The following is a 16040-nucleotide window of genomic DNA, read 5'->3' as shown; positions in this document are numbered from 1 at the left end:
CCTAAAAAAGTGCTCTGAATATCACAAGTATGATACCAGACATAAGGAAATAATCTGCTTACCAACACACAGAACCACGAAATTTCAACAATCACCCATGTATGCTGGGATCAAACTTTTCAATCACCTACCAGAGCGAATTAAGCATCTTGAATATTTAAGTTTTAAAAAAATTATCAAGGATTTATTACTAGAGCAGTGTTTCTATAGCAAAGAAGAATATTTTTGTTTCAGGTTGATTTGAATATTTAGTTAGATCTTTTTTTCCTGTTTACTTAATTTCTGACCTGTCCTATATAAATGTAAATTTGTCTTATGGGATGCAATAAATGATAATGATTATGATTATGTAGAATTTCCTTTCTGGTAACTCATCTGTTGTATATTTTATTTTTACTGTTTTAATCACAGAATACTAATAATAAGAAATGCAATCTCCCTACTAATCTGTGGAAACAAAATAGCCGCCATCTTGATTAGGTCCGCACTAGCGACACCAACGGGCAAAGTGAGAAATAGGCTTTCTTCAGGGCGGGAAAATTTGAAATTACCGCAGGAAAGTTTGAAATGTAAGCGGCCTTTAATTCTACTAGTAAAAAAAACAAAAATTGATTTCACTCTATATTATTTGACTTCTATCTAATATTTCAATGGACACACAACATGGAACAAACAGAAATACAGTACATAATTTATAATATTGTTGGTTGATAATGACTGTACGATTGAATGAAATTAGCAGGTAAAGGTCAAAAATTAATCATGGAAATCCCATTTATTAGTTGCCGACCAGTTTCGTTATACCTTCAGGGCTCTGAAAGAAGGAATACAATATTAAATATAAACTTAAGTCTATGAAAGTGTAAAAAAATTATCTATTTTGATGTTCTCTGGTTTCAAAGCAATTGCAACCCCTTCGTATTTTGAAAAATGACGAGCTTTTTGTGAGAGGTCTGCGATATATGGGATTTTAAAGTATGTTGGCTTCACGTCGGCAACTAATAAATGGGTTTTCCATGATTAATTATTGACCTTTACCGGTCAAATTCATTCAATCATTTATAATTCTGTTAAAAATTGATGATATAGTAATCAAACAGCCATTTTAGGATGTACATAACCAATGGAGTCGTCCATCGAAGATTTGAGGCACTCATTTCAATCCTTAGACTAGACCAAAAGTTGTGCAGACCTGTAAACAGATATTAGAATGTCAACGAATTCATTCAACAATTTTATGATCAATAATAAGTCTTTTTTTTATAGGTGAAAAATCTTGCATCAACTGCACAAAACAAACACAATAAAGCTTTGTACAGCTGCCTGAGAGGATCCTTCCTCACAGGAGACACTGCAAGGGTCCGCACTCAAACAGTAGTGTCAGATTCTTACTGACTAAAAAACACCATCGGTAAAAAAACAAATCTCTAATGAATATATCACAAATAATAATTTTGGAATTGAAATTGAATTGAAATGTTGAGTTTTTTTAAATACCAAATTATGTTTGGTTTTTCAAACTAAAATCAAATAACATAATATAAGATCAAAAGATTTAAAAATTTTTTTTATTGAACAAATTGATTTTTTTTTAATACTCACAAAGATAAATAATAAAAATGTTGGTTTTTCAAACAAAAAATAAATTAACATAATATCTAATATCAGTCTTAACGGATAAAATTTTTTTTTTCAACGAATGTTGAATATTTTTCAATACTACTATCCGAAAATGTTTGGTTATAACTGCAACTGTCGAATGTCAATTTGGATTTTGGAACATTATCCTTCTTGTCATGAGCGACAGAGATAACCATACATCTTCTATCTCTTTCATTCTCTGTTAGGTAGGCGCATAGAATATTTGTTTCCAATTTAGTACTACGAGTTTCACCCCCCTGGTTTTAATTATAACTGTCTCACTCCGTGTAGGCAAATAGAGGCCTAGTTTCTAACTAGGCCTCTATCTGCCTACTCCGAGTTAGACAGTTATAAATTAAACAGTAAAAATAAAATATAAAACAGATATTTTACAAGAAAGGAAATGCTTCATGATGTAGATTCCTCGGCTTATCTCCGTTTAAGATGCTTACTTCGAGGCTTAAGTAGATTGTTGCGCCCTCTGTTGGGGGAAGCGTTAACCTGGTTGGCAGCGCCACCATGACCGTAACGCAGGAATCTGTAATCCCCACAAAACATTACTTTTGTGATATTCATAAAAAAGTCCCTTTGGCACTATACAGTGTGTTTCCAAATTGTATGTATGACTTTGTACAAGATATTCTACCCATTGAATAAATGATATTTAATATAGGTCAAATGCCTTGTATTGTTCAAATTCGGAGAAGGATTCCTATATAGAATATCATTTATTTAATGTGTAGAATATCTTGTACAAAGTCATACATACAATTTGGAAACACACTGTATAGTGCCAAAGGGACTATTTTATGAATATCACAAAAGTAATCCTGTAGAAATTTGTACATACAATTTGGAAATGGGAAATGAAGTAATGAAACATCCATATAATAAATAATTATTCAATCTAATATAAAAAAACAAACGTCACAAAAAAGTGAAATTATCTCTCATAAAATAATAAAATTAACAAACAGAGCCGGTCTTCATTTGACCACTTATTAAAAAATACTATATATGATATATTTTAATTTATTGGTTTTTTGGTGATATAGCTATATCACCAGCCACATGGCAGACACCAACGCACAAATAAAACTGAAAAAACGGGAAGCCTATAGCTATTGTAGTTTTCGAAATATCGCTCGATCAGCCAGAAAACGGACCAAGTGAATACGTAATCTGTATTTTGTTGCAAAAATGCTTCTATTAGGATCACGTTCTGGTTTCACCGACGACCTCTCGGATTGCTCTGAATCGTTTGTTTTTGTTTATTACATCCAGATGAAGGAGAATAAATAAATATTCGTCGGACTCTTTGAGGGCTGGATATTTCAGTGCCACAGATGGATAATTGAAAATAATAATGTGCAAAGTATTACTATTACATTCACCAGAATAAACAGCCACATTGGGAACATAAAGTGACCCACTCAAAAAGGATTTGAAATATCATCCAATTCATGTTAACATTGTGTAGTTCTCAAAAAGACTTCGTTGCGAAGTCGCTCGATGGTAAACTTTTTAACTACTAATTTACCACTTTCTATGGGGATGGCATTGTGGTTATTTATTAATATCCTCAAATTATTATCACTGCATCTTCGAATTGTTGTTAACAAAGCAATGTCGCAAAATAAATATGTTTAGAACAAGTATGCGTAATCGCAATGAAGATATCTGTCAATGTGCAATTTGAGACTTCGCGAAACTGCCAAGTGATGTAACGTGTTTTTGAAGAAGTACGGACCAATGATTCCACCAGCCGATAAAGCGACCAAACAGTCAGTTTTTCTGGATGTAACGGTGTTTTGACATACACTTGAGGATTAGCTTCACTCCAAATGCGGCAGTTTTGTTTGTTGACGTAGCCATTCAACCCGAAGTGCGCTTCATCGCTAAACATAATAAAATGGACGTAGTGCGCGATACGTATTCCGCACAGAACCATTATTTTCGAAATAAAATTGCACTATTTGCAAGCGTTGTTCAGGCGTGAGTCTATCCATGATGAATTGCCAAACCAAACTGAGAATAAATCACTTGTTAAATCGGTCGCTATCTTGAACAGTATTATATAACTTAAAGTTATATACCTCGAAAAAAAACACCCGTTACATAGGCGTACAATTTTGCTTTCGCGCTTTTTTCCCGAAATTCGAGGCTTTATTGTAAAAAACTGTTTATGCATTTATGATTCAAAGTATTGTTCATCGCTGGCCACAACTTTCTCCCATATTTCGGGCAGTGCACGAATTCCACGTTGAAAAAACTGGTCATCTTTTGAAGCTATCCGCGAATTGATCAAATTTTTAACTTCTTCATGAGTGCTGGTCATCCAGGCCGTGTGCCATTGGTCGAAACTAGTGACAGTCCGAGGGAGCAACGTCTGGAGAATACGGCGGGTCGGATAGGACTTTCCATTTCAACTCTTCCAAATATGTCTAGACCACTTTCGCAACATGGGGTCGATCATTGTCATGCTGTAAAATCACTTTTTCATGTCTCCTGTTGTTTTGCGGCCGTTTGTCTTTCAATGCTAGGCTCAAACGAATTAATTGCGTTCGATAACGATCACCTGTGATTGTTTCAGTTGGTTTTAACAACTCATCATACTCACATTACGCCGAGCTGGTCCCACCAAATACTGAACATGACCTTGGAACCGTGAATATTCGGTTTGGCCGTCGACGTGGAAGCATGACCGGGATATCCCCATGATTTTCTAAGCTTGGGATTATCGTAATGAACCCATGTTCCGTCCCCAGTCACAATGCGATGCAGAAATCCCTTTTGTCTTCGCCTTGCAAGCAGCTCTTCTCAAGCAAACAAACGCCGTTCAACATGTCTCGGCTTCAACTCGTACGGCACCCAATTTCCTTGTTTCTGAATCATTTACATGACTTTCAGGCGTTTTGAAATGGCTTGTTGCGTCACTCCCAATGATCCTGCTAATTCTTGTTGCGTTTTACAAGGGTTTCGATCAAATAATACCTCAAATTCTGCATCTTCGAAAACCTTCTCTCTACCACCTACATACTGGTTTTCGACGTCAAATTCACTGTTCTTGAAGCGTTGAAACCACTCTCAGCACGTTCTTTCACTAATAGTGGCCTCAGCATAGGTATTTGACAGCATTTGATGAGCCTTAGCCGCAAATTTCTTCATATTGAAGCAGAAAATTGAAATCTCCCGCAAATGACGTGAGTTTGGCTCGTAAGCTGACATGTTTAATCGAGAATAACTTTATGATGCAGACACCAATCGATTGATATTCCGATAGCGTTATGTTTACAAATACCTTAGCTCATTGTATGACATCTACGACCTATTTATTTCGACTACCACTCACCGCTACAGCCAACTATTGCACTTGTACACCTTAAGTTGCAACATCGCAGCGCTGAAAACATTTTACATCGATAGAGTAGTGGTTTCTACTCAAGTCCAGGGTATCATTGACAGTGGCCCACCCACGAAAGAAGAATATACGTGACAAAATCTTTTTGAAAAACCTGATACATAAAGAGCAGAAAGTATATTAAACTATAGTGATGGTCGTCAGAATCAAATACTTCTCGATGAAATCGAAGTTGTCTAATCGACACCTGGGTAATCATTTTATAACTTTGATGACGATGGGAGTAGATTATATGAGGAAGAAAGGCCTTGACATTGTTACGTCCGAGAACTGAAAGTGGTCGAGAACTCTGATATAGATCTCGAGATCTCTGATGTAGTTCTCGAGAACTTTGATATAATTCTTGAGACCTCTGATATAGTTCTCGTGAACTGGTATTCGATTTTACTCCATCACTATTGGACTTCACTTATATTGTTAGGATACTTTTCTCTTATAGTAACATTTTTCGAATATTCAAGAACCACTGATATTTATTTCGGCTTTTTTTTTATTCCAGGTGTGACAACTCTACTAACAATGGCCACGCAAACTTCTGGCATCAACGCTTCTCTTCCACCAGTGTCCTACACGAAAGCCATTGACGTATGGACAGGAGTTTGCTTGACTTTTGTGTTTGGGGCGTTACTTGAATTTGCACTTGTCAACTACGCATCCAGATCTGACATGCACAGGGAAAACATGAAGAAACAAAGAATGCAGTGCGAGATGGAACATGGAGCATCATTGGATGCTACCTCCGATTTTATAGATACTGAAAGTAACGCCACATTTGCAATGGTAAAGTTGGTAAAGTTTTCTTCCATGATTTTCATTCATAATGTATAGATGTTGTTTATATGTGAGTATTGCAGCCGCTTAATGTGACGAAGGAATTGTGCACTGTTGTGAGTTTCAAAATTGAAGAGAGCAGGTCTTCACTTGTGCAGAGGCTGTATTCATACCGACTGAACGCGATTCGACGCATGCGATGTGATGCGATTTCTTGCGATTTGGATTCTTCATACAAAGCATTTACACCCCGATAAAAATATATTAACGGTGTTTAGACTGAACGAAATGATTGCTTGGACTTAAAAAATTTTTTGAAATTCGCAGCGTTTTCTGCTTCGAATAGCATAGCATTAGTTCGCGTATAGTGTGAATACAGCCTTATGATGATGCATTTATTTACAGCTGTAGTCCCCAATGTGAATGAATCTTTTGTGTGTTACCCAGTGTGTTACATCCCCACCTCACTTCACTTAAAAAATGTTTATTGAAGACTTGCCATTACTAAAAATACAGGGTGTTCCTAAATTGGAGGTACAAACGAAAATGACAGATTTCTCGGATAATCTCAAGTAGAAACGCAAACGCTTTGTTTTCGAAATACAGGGTGTTAAAGTGTTTTTGTTTTTTCAAGTTTTTTTCAGAACACCTTCCCTTCACAAGATATTTAAAAAGTTAAAGTTTTCATCATGTGATATGCTAATTTGAAATGGAAATCTACAGGTTGATATTGTTTCTGGAACAGTTTCCGCTTCTTTCCTCTAAAACTTGGTGAACCACTGATAGTTTAGAAAAATGTGAAAAGAAACTTTGGTCCAGTACTACACTTTTCAGTTTCCTGTAGTTTTCTCGTATTTGCTACATATTTCAAGAAAAAAAAATCGAATAATTATCTAGTCTAATCCTTATGAAAATCCAAATTATCATAAAGATCTAGTTAGTAAGTTGTGATGAATGAACTTATTACAAGTTCTAGTACTTATTCACCCAATCAATAGCGAAGATTAATAATAAAGATTAAATAAACTGGTATAATAATCACAAAAATAAGACAACATGAAACTCCCTGTTTTTCGAAAACTAAGTGTTTTTGAGCCCAGGAATCTCTCATTTTCTAAGAAGTTGTATCAATTTTAAACACAGATTTAATTTCTAATTAGTATGTAATCGAAAAATATATTTAGAACAGTGAATTTAAGAATTTCTTCAGCTCTTAACCACTTAAAGATAATAACAAAATGGAATAAAATTTCAAAATTCACAAATTAAAAATAATTTCATGCAAAAATGCTTTTAGTGAGTGAATCAAAGCTGTTATGGGCAAAATACTCTATGTGATTTAATAGTAAATAGTATAAAAGAATTTCAATAAAAGATAGAGAAGTTGAGTGTACAAATAGTATCTATGTTTTTCATAGTTAAAGTTTAATCAATCATTCATGTCATGAACAGTTTCAAAAAATATTGACTTTAGAAAGTAATTTACACATCGGCTGATAAATTGGTTCCAATTTTGAAAGTAACATTACAACTGCGATGTTAAAATTCTTGATATACTAAAAGGATTCTTTAAATTTTATTATGATAAGGCTGTTCCATTCACTTAGCTACTAAATTTATTAACCAGTTTTTTCTGTTTTCTTCACTAGTTTAGCTACCACAGTTGAAATGATCCATAAGAGTTATATGATTAGAATTATGCAAGCAGGTTGGTATCCAGTGTCCTTCAAGAATGCAACAATTATTGAAGAGCCTTTGATGAAAAGGAATATGCATATTTTAATGATCTTCAATGGGATCTTTCAATCTTTCAATTTTTAGTGATATATATTTTTGTAAACAGAAATAAAGCCGCGACTAGACGTTCAAAACCTACTTCGATATCAATTATTCCTGAATGGACTATACTTCCAATTTAGGAAAACGCTGTATATTTTATGATGGTTTCCGATTCCTTTCGCTTGAAAGTTTTTGTGTTTCGAAAGGACCTAGCTTACAGATGTCAAAGGGAAAATATTTCACTACAAAGTGAACTTATTGAGATAGTACAGTCAGTTTCAATAATGATAATTTAGTGAAAGAGCAAAAGATGAATCGATATGTGTTTTAAGATTCTAAACAGTTAGCAAGGCGTTCTCAACCTAAGACCACTGATAGAATCTTCAATATGACAACTCAGTGGTCCCTGTCATACACACCTAGACCTTGCCGTAGAACGTTTGAGGTTATGTTCTTCCGACAACTGGGCTCGCAAAAACCCACCACAGTATTATAAGAGTTTGAGCAAATGCTGGCTTTAGTTCTTTCTCATCGAAGCTAGATCCTTTATGCAGCCTGATTCATAAATGTATCGTAGCTATTTTTACAGAAACCACTGGTACACCATCCAGGAGATCCGATGAGTCTTGAAAAGGTGCGACAATGCGAAATACACATGCAACCAGAGAGACCAAATTGCTGCAGATCCTGGCTATCCAAATTTCCAACAAGATCCAAACGCATCGACGTCATATCCAGAATCACCTTTCCATTGGTCTTCGCATTATTCAATGTCATCTACTGGTCCACCTACCTCTTTCGTGAAGAAGCTGAGGAATCCTAAGTTCCTTAACCAGATACTGGTTATGATTTCCTAACGGTTGGTACTGCTGCTACCGGTTTTTGTTCGATTTTTTTCCATACGTTAGGAACACAAAATAAAGATTGACGAATAAGAATATTGTTATTTTCTTATTCTGTATTCGCACATTCAAATGTGATATTTCATTATATACCTTATGGCTGTATTATCATATTTTATGTCGATGCAGAAAATTTCTATTTATCAATTTGATGTAAATTTCTGTTCCAGCATTTTCGAGTATTTTATGAAATTTTTTTGATATTGTTATATCGACAATTTTTCAGAGTTTTTTGTGTAGATTCGTAGTTCTTTTTTCATTGATTCTTTTTGGGAATGTATTCCCAAGTTAATTGCATATGTATGTATATAACACTTCCAGAAGAAGATTTTATAACCGTGATCCAAAAATAGAACTTAGTTTTTCATAGGATTTAAGTCTCGCCATAATAGAATCTTTGACAGCCTGAAAAATATTCTCTCATTTTTGATGGGATGAGACTTCCAAAAATTAAAAATTAATTAAAAAATTTTTTTTTTCTGTAATCGAAAAAAATTTTGTTGACGAATACTTTTACTCATACCTGTAATGTGAGAAAAAGAGATTTTTTAACGAAGTTTGAACCAAATTACTAGAAAAAATAGCATTTTTTTTTATTACCGATACGAATGTTCATACCTTATACAGGGTGTTGCTGAATTGGGGGTAACAAGGAAATTAAGATATTGTTTGGATAATTTTGAGACAAAAAGTCCTATAAACATGCTTTGTGTGCTGTGTGTCGTTTTTGTGATGCGTATATCAATTTATCGTATATTTAATAATCTTCGTTAGAGATTGGGTAAATAAGTACCATAATCAATAATTACTTTATTCATCGCAGTTTACTAACTGGATCTTTATGAAAGGTTTAGATCTCTGATAACTGCAGTATTCAAATTTTGTGACAAAAAAACGAAAAAATCGGGCAAGTGTATACCGATGACGAATGCAAAAATTACAGATGGCAAAACAAGGGGCAACGCCGAAGAAGCGGATATACCTATAAAAGAAAATAATAAACCTCGGATAAAGACGAGCTCGTAGTGCAATAAAAGTAATCATCTTGAAAAATAAAAGGGTAAAAGGGTCCGATTTTTTAATGCCGTGTCTAGTTCAAAGAAAAGTTAAATGATCATTCGTTTATTTCATGAAAAAATTTTCATTCTTCGTCTTTGCGAGAGTTCTGAAATTTCAAATTTCAAAAATCTTGGGGGGAGGGTAATTACCCCTAGTACCCCACCATTTATGCGCCCTTGGAACTTACTATGAAGTCAATTCGTTCCTATCCGTTTAGTGTTTTGCTGATAATTTCGAAATTCTCTACAATAAAATGGGCAATTTATTTCGATAGTCCGAATAAATCAATTTTTCCTATGAATTTCCGTGTGACGTCACCAATTGCGATCACTGAATAATCTGTCAAATAAACTATCGTTGTGGATGTAACGTATAAATTTTCATTAGACGTAATCTATTTTTGGATCACTATTTTACGTTTTTAAAGATTTCAACGTCGTTGAAATGTTCAGATATTATCGTTGAAAAGTCAACTCAGTATCACATAGATTATTCTACAAGTGATTGCTGACATAATCCCTCAACAATTATATACCTGATCTTTTCAAGATCTAAAAAACGAAACTATTAATGTTTCTCCACACATACCTACTATGAGTGGAAGATGTAAATTCCAGAAGCCCATCTAAGAAATGTAATTTTCAATTTCACTGTGTAGGCTTATTTAGAGATTGTGTTCATAGCATGTTATTAATTTCATTAAGAATAAAAGATGCGGTCCATACCTATAGGTTGTTCCGAAAATATACTTTCCATTCGCTTGTAATTATAGTAAACCTCCTAAAGTTTACTTGAAAAAAAAAACAAAAAATAATGATCTTCAGCTGGTGGTTCAGGATCTGCACATTTTTGGAGCATCTTTTGTACAATATCTACTTGTTCATTAAAAAATATTATTAATTTACAAAATATTTCCTGAATTTTGGAGTGTATCTGTTTTACAAAGTCGTGAAATATTCTCTTCATAACTGTGTGATATAATTTGAAACTCTACACTATATTTTATAAGAGTTCTGTGTCTTATTAACATGAAATTAAGGCTTCTGCGAAAATTCTACTGAGTCTTGATTCAGGTAAAAAAAAATTTTTCAAAGGTATACTACCTCCCCTACTCTTCGTGTACCCTCTATTTTCTAGGAGGTTCTTTAAGTTGAAAGATAACAGTCGATCTTCCAAGAAATGAATGAAAATATCGTCAAATATCCATGAGAAATAATAAAGTCTCGCTATCAAAAAAACACAATCAGCAGACGTTGATAAACTGCAATTGTCCAAATGGTGTTCAATCGTGAATTTCATTCACCCACGAATTCATTAGAGTGATTTAAAAGCAATCAATTACATTTATATCAAAATTCATGAAATTTGCAGAGGTTCCTCTTTCATATCAGTGCCTATATATGAATAATTGATTCATTTATTCACGCAAGTTTTATCATAATTTGTGTTATGAGGCCTCTGTTACTGCAATAACCATTAGCTTGCAGATATCATTTGATGTTGAAAACTTTTGGTTACGTTTTGCTGTCTCGCCATCAGTTTTAGATAATGATATCAAGTTTTGATGTGATTCCGACATGTAAGTAATTAGGAGAAAATATAAGATCATTTAATTCCAGATATTAAGATTTCTGTATAGTGCACAAATTCGCTGAAAATCATTGAAGAAGAAATCAAAAATAAGTAGGAACTGTAACGAATAATCAGATTGAGCACGAGGAAGTTTTCTCCTCCAATGAATTCACTAGATTCTAGAGATGAGTACTTGTTTTTAGGGTGATATACATCATAACATCAAAATTTTTTTTTATTAATTAGACGAATACTTACAAAATGTTGTTATTGATCATCGTTATTTTTAAGAACAAATTGAGTCTGAATCACCTTTGTATATTCTAGAAATTAATAAAATTAATTTGATTGAGTTTCGAGACATTTTTTTGAATTAAATTACCTAATCTATTTAGCTATAGAATGTTCTTTTATGTATTTCTTCTTTTTAATGTTTTCTGTACCTACCATGCCCCTCTGGTGAGACCTTACAGAGGCTCAGAACTACTCCATATTAGAAGAACAGTCGTGGTCTATGCGAATAATGTGCCCTTCGGCCATAGTTGACACAGCAATAATTTACAGTCAATTATCTTTGACTTTTACTCATTAGTAGAAGCGCTGCCGTCCAGCATAATTATAAGATTTTAAAACTAGGCCTATTGCAAAAATGTAGGTACAAAAAACATTACAAGAACTCAGGTTATATTATTATTATTATTATATTATAAAACGTACTTATGTTATCACAAGTAGTCATTAGAAGCAGCTAAGGAGTCTATTACAAAAAAAAACTACCAATAACATTAGAATAAGTTAGGTTACTGATATAAAGTATTTTGTAATAATTTATAAATTTGCCTTTCAGACCAAAGGATGAATGGTTTCTACTCAAGCAAAATCTATATAAAATAAAATTAGTTTAATACAAACAGCCAATTGAAATTTAATGTTTTGTGCTACTGATTAAATCTAAGTTTTCAGTCAAGATTGATTGGCCATATATAATTATCACCAGAATGCCTGAAACTATTCATCTTTTTGTTATGTATTCACTTCCAAAATCAATTGTTAAGATAACACTGTAGTTTTAAAGTTGTGTTCTTAATAGTATATTTTTATTTCAATGTGTATATTTGATTATTAAATGACAGTCAATTGAGTTTGTCCACATTTATTTACTATCCAACTGAACAGACATATTGAACTGAATTCGATAAAAATGTATCCAAATCACAATTAAATATTAACAACGAACAGATAAAAGTTAGTTACATTCATTCTATTTTCATTAACAAATCTTCAGTATTCAAAATATATGTATAAGTAGATTATTACAACATGAAGTCATACATGTAATAATGGCAGTACAAAAATGTTAGTAATACTAATCAACTCAAATTCAGTTCTTTAAACCATATTTGAGTTTGTTTCTTAATAGTATATTTTTGTTTCAATCTGTATATTAAATGAAAGTCAATAGAGTTTGCTCACATTTATTTAATATCCAATTAAACAGACATATTCTTGAATTTTGAACAAGTGAATTCTTGAAGAATTCGATAAAAATTCATCCAAATCACAATAAAATATTAACAACGACCCGACAAAAATTAGTTACATTCATTCTATTTTCATTAACAATTCTTCAGTACTCTAAATATATGTATAAATAGATTGTTACAACATGAAATCCTACATGTAATAATGGCAGTACAAAAATTTCAGTAATACAAATCATCAACAACTTAAATTCAGTTCTTTGAACCGAATTGGTGTTCAAGTTAGTGTATATTTGTTTCAATCTGTATATTTGTTTATTAAATGAAAGTCAATAGAGTTTGCTCACATTTAATTACTATCCAATATTAAACAGACATATTCTTGAATTTTGAACAACTGAATTCTTGAAGAATTCGATAAAAATTCATCCAAATCACAATAAAATATCAACAACGACCAGATAAAAATTAGTTACATTCATTCTATTTTCATTAACAATTCTTCAGTACTCTAAATATATGTATAAGTAGTTTGTTACAACATGAAATCATACATGTAATAATGGCAGTACAAAAATTTCAATAATACACATCATTAACACTCAAATCCGGTTCAAAGAACTAGGTGGGATAATCTCCATTGTTTTGCATACCCAACCTGCAATATCAACATTTTCAGATTCAGCCCTCTTTATCCATTCATGATTCTGAAAAAAAAATGCATTTAGTATCGAAACACTTTTGTAAATCTAGTACAAAGAATAAGTGCAAGTATAGATGCGAGAAATTATGTGATAGTGGTGTGTATAGATTTGAGAAAAGCCTATGACATGGTTGATCACGATTTACTGTTAAGAAAACTGAAAAAATGGGAATAAACAATAAAGCCTATACCCTTATAAAAACTTTTCTAAGGAACAGAAGACATCACACAGTAATAGAAACCAAAAAGGATCAGAGGAAAGGGTATTGAAGGGAGTACCGCAGGGATCAGTGATTGGTCCATACTAAGTTTGAACTATTCATTAAAATCCTAAAAATTATGCAATTTAACCCTTAGATCATGTCTCAAGTGACTCATCTGTTCTTTGTACCTTTCTTGAATATTATGAGAAATTTGTCCTATATTGCAATCCAAAAAACCTATTTCATCAATAACCGAACACAAGAAAAAATAACATTTTGTAAATGGGGCAATGTGTTTTTAGGTACAATGGCAAATATAGACATGAGGCAGAAAAATGAGCCACTCAATTTTGGTGGAAGACCCATAAGCGTTTCTCTATTTCTGGTGGTAATGAAGAGTACCCCAAATTGTATCCAGTATCATAAGATGCAATAATATGTCTTGTTACATTGTATTTTTAAATGAGACATAATTTAATGAAATACTTTCAACCTACCATTAAAGTTTTCAGATCTGCTCTTTCTTCAGGATTCTTCCTAAGGCATCTATCAACGAAATCCTTGAATTCAGTACTGAATATACCAGCTGGTAATTTTGGAGGTTGTTCATTTACAATATAATCTAGAAGCTCAAATATAGCCATAGGTCTTGGTGGTTTCGTGTGGTCTGGAGAATCATTTTCATTGCCTTGTCCAAAAATATTAGCTAAGGTCTTTGCATCTGGTGGTGGAATAGGGTACATACCAATTGCCATCTCAACAAGAGAAAGTCCAAGCGACCAAATATCACTCTGCACAGAATAATGGGTTCCTTGCAGTCTTTCAGGCTGAAATTAATATATTGAATTTCAATTGTCTTTAAAATAACTTAATTCAAATTTCATACTAATGTTATTTGACACTCACAGACATATAACTTCTTGTGCCTACGAAAGAGTTAGCCATCGAATCAATAAGTTGACCTGATACTCCGAAATCACAAATTTTGATTTCACCACTACTGTTGACCAATATGTTACTAGGTTTAACATCTCTATGCATAATTGAATGTTTATCTCTCAAGTAACTCAAGCCTTTCAGAACAGCAACTGTAATTTTACCCAAAATATTCTCTGGAATTCTTCCTGCTTTTTTCAAAATCAAATCCAGAGATCCAGCATCCATATACTCCATACATATACTGATTTCTCCATCAATATAGAATGCTCCATAAAATCCAACTATATGTGCAAAATTGCATTCATGTAAAACTTTTAACTCTCTTATAATTTGTTTCTTTATAGCTGGTTTGACTTCAAGGTGGATTAATTTTCTAGCCATAATCAAGCCACTACTTTTGTGACAAACTTTAGTGACAACACCACCATTACCAGATCCTAATTCTCCAAGGTTTTCAAAATCATCATCTACCAAATCAACACCAAGTTTTTCTTTTTGAAAAAGAAATGATTCTATTCTTCTTCTCTGTATATCATCCATATCGAGATCTTCAAGTCTAGCTGTTAAGTGGTCAATAGTAGAGCCTCTTACAAAATTGTTACTCCTGAAAAATATTTTATCAAGAAAAGTTATCGCGTTTCACTAATTAACTTACTGATTTGTATCATTGAATGCAGCATTTATTGTGGCTACTGCAGGTGACTGATCAATTGCAGCTGGTGGAAGTGTTAAATTTAACTTATTTTTCGACATCTTGGCAGAAACTATGAAACATACCGAAATATTATATCCTTCTCCTTAGAACGCTGATATATTTTCTGAATGCCCTCTTCTAATTTGATTAAGATAAACACCAACACAAAATCAAATACTCAAACCACAGAAACATGTTATTGTCATATTAATACATAAAACATAAAATCATACAAAAGTCTTGAGATTACAGAACAGGATATTCTTATTAGTTCATATGCTCAATTCTCGTTACTTGCAGCTGTTTTTTGATTTTGAACCAGAAATTTTTTTGTTCATGAAAATTATTTGACTAAAAAGATATAATTTATTTTTAGATTTTTTCATTTATTTCATTCTGATTATAACAAACATATTACCTGACTCATTTCATATATTTTAATCAAAATCCATAAGTTACAAAAAATTCTAATGTCTAATGTGACATGACAACTAAAAAACTAACTAACCTATTTTTTTTAACTAAACTAAATTGACAGTACCTGAAAATAAAAGTTGCAGCTTCTGCTTCTATCTAATTGGGAGAAACAAGAAATATGCTTTAATTTTAATGAACTGCTTGAATGTTGTAACTTCTATCACATTCTGTTTCTAAACAAAAAAGTTATCAGACTTATTTAATAAAATATGTATGAGTCGAAATCTGTAAGTTACAAAAAAATGTCTAACGTAGATTTGTAATCTAACTCCTAACTTAACTGTTTATTAGTGCGAGTATTATGCTTGTACATAATAAAAAATGTCTTCTGAATGAAAAATAAACAATAAAAAACAAGTAAATTTTTTTGGCTGGTGAAGGGATTCAGACATTCTCAT

At 32.6% G+C, this 16040-nt stretch overlaps 2 protein-coding genes and 2 long non-coding RNA genes across 16 annotated transcripts in view; 2 read left to right on the top strand and 2 right to left on the bottom strand.

Annotated features, from left to right (window-relative positions):
- LOC123686286 (glutamate-gated chloride channel) overlaps window positions 1-12286 on the top strand; it is a 50662-nt gene extending 38376 nt beyond the window's left edge. For 5 of the 11 annotated variants that reach the window (XM_045626330.1, XM_045626332.1, XM_045626334.1 and 2 more), the window contains 2 exons: window positions 5562-5851; window positions 8202-12286. In XM_045626330.1, coding sequence (XP_045482286.1) covers window positions 5562-5851; window positions 8202-8435 — 524 coding nt within the window. In that variant the 3' untranslated portion in view covers window positions 8436-12286. The remainder of the gene's footprint in view (window positions 1-5561; window positions 5852-8201) is intronic. The other 6 variants (XM_045626331.1, XM_045626336.1, XM_045626335.1 and 3 more) reach the window with 4 other exon arrangements.
- Window positions 413-1387, top strand: LOC123686292. Its single transcript, XR_006748432.1, has 2 exons — window positions 413-569; window positions 1267-1387. It is a non-coding gene; the product is annotated as an uncharacterized LOC123686292 (long non-coding RNA).
- LOC123686290 lies at window positions 955-1905 on the bottom strand. The gene is made up of 2 exons (XR_006748428.1): window positions 1603-1905; window positions 955-1192 (listed from the first exon to the last, which is right to left on the bottom strand). It is a non-coding gene; the product is annotated as an uncharacterized LOC123686290 (long non-coding RNA).
- A 675-nt stretch (window positions 12287-12961) lies between the features above and the next one.
- Window positions 12962-15936, bottom strand: LOC123686287 (dual specificity mitogen-activated protein kinase kinase dSOR1). Of its 3 annotated transcripts, none has more exons than XM_045626340.1 (5): window positions 15707-15936; window positions 15127-15235; window positions 14439-15075; window positions 14030-14359; window positions 12962-13333 (listed from the first exon to the last, which is right to left on the bottom strand). In XM_045626340.1, the coding sequence occupies exons 2-5, from the start codon at window positions 15222-15224 to the stop codon at window positions 13229-13231; spliced, it is 1170 nt and encodes a 389-aa protein (XP_045482296.1). In that variant the 5' UTR covers window positions 15225-15235; window positions 15707-15936; the 3' UTR covers window positions 12962-13228. The 3 variants fall into 3 exon arrangements, with proteins under 3 accessions (XP_045482296.1, XP_045482297.1, XP_045482295.1); XM_045626341.1 differs by lacking the exon at window positions 15707-15936 and adding an exon at window positions 15249-15509 and having other exon boundaries at window positions 15127-15187; XM_045626339.1 differs by lacking the exon at window positions 15707-15936 and having other exon boundaries at window positions 15127-15512.
- Between the last annotated feature and the right edge of the window lie 104 nt (window positions 15937-16040).

The sequence above is a fragment of the Harmonia axyridis genome, chromosome X (assembly GCF_914767665.1).
Source record: "Harmonia axyridis chromosome X, icHarAxyr1.1, whole genome shotgun sequence".
Lineage (NCBI taxonomy): Eukaryota > Metazoa > Arthropoda > Insecta > Coleoptera > Coccinellidae > Harmonia > Harmonia axyridis.
This window is presented reverse-complemented; position numbering and strand designations above follow the sequence as displayed.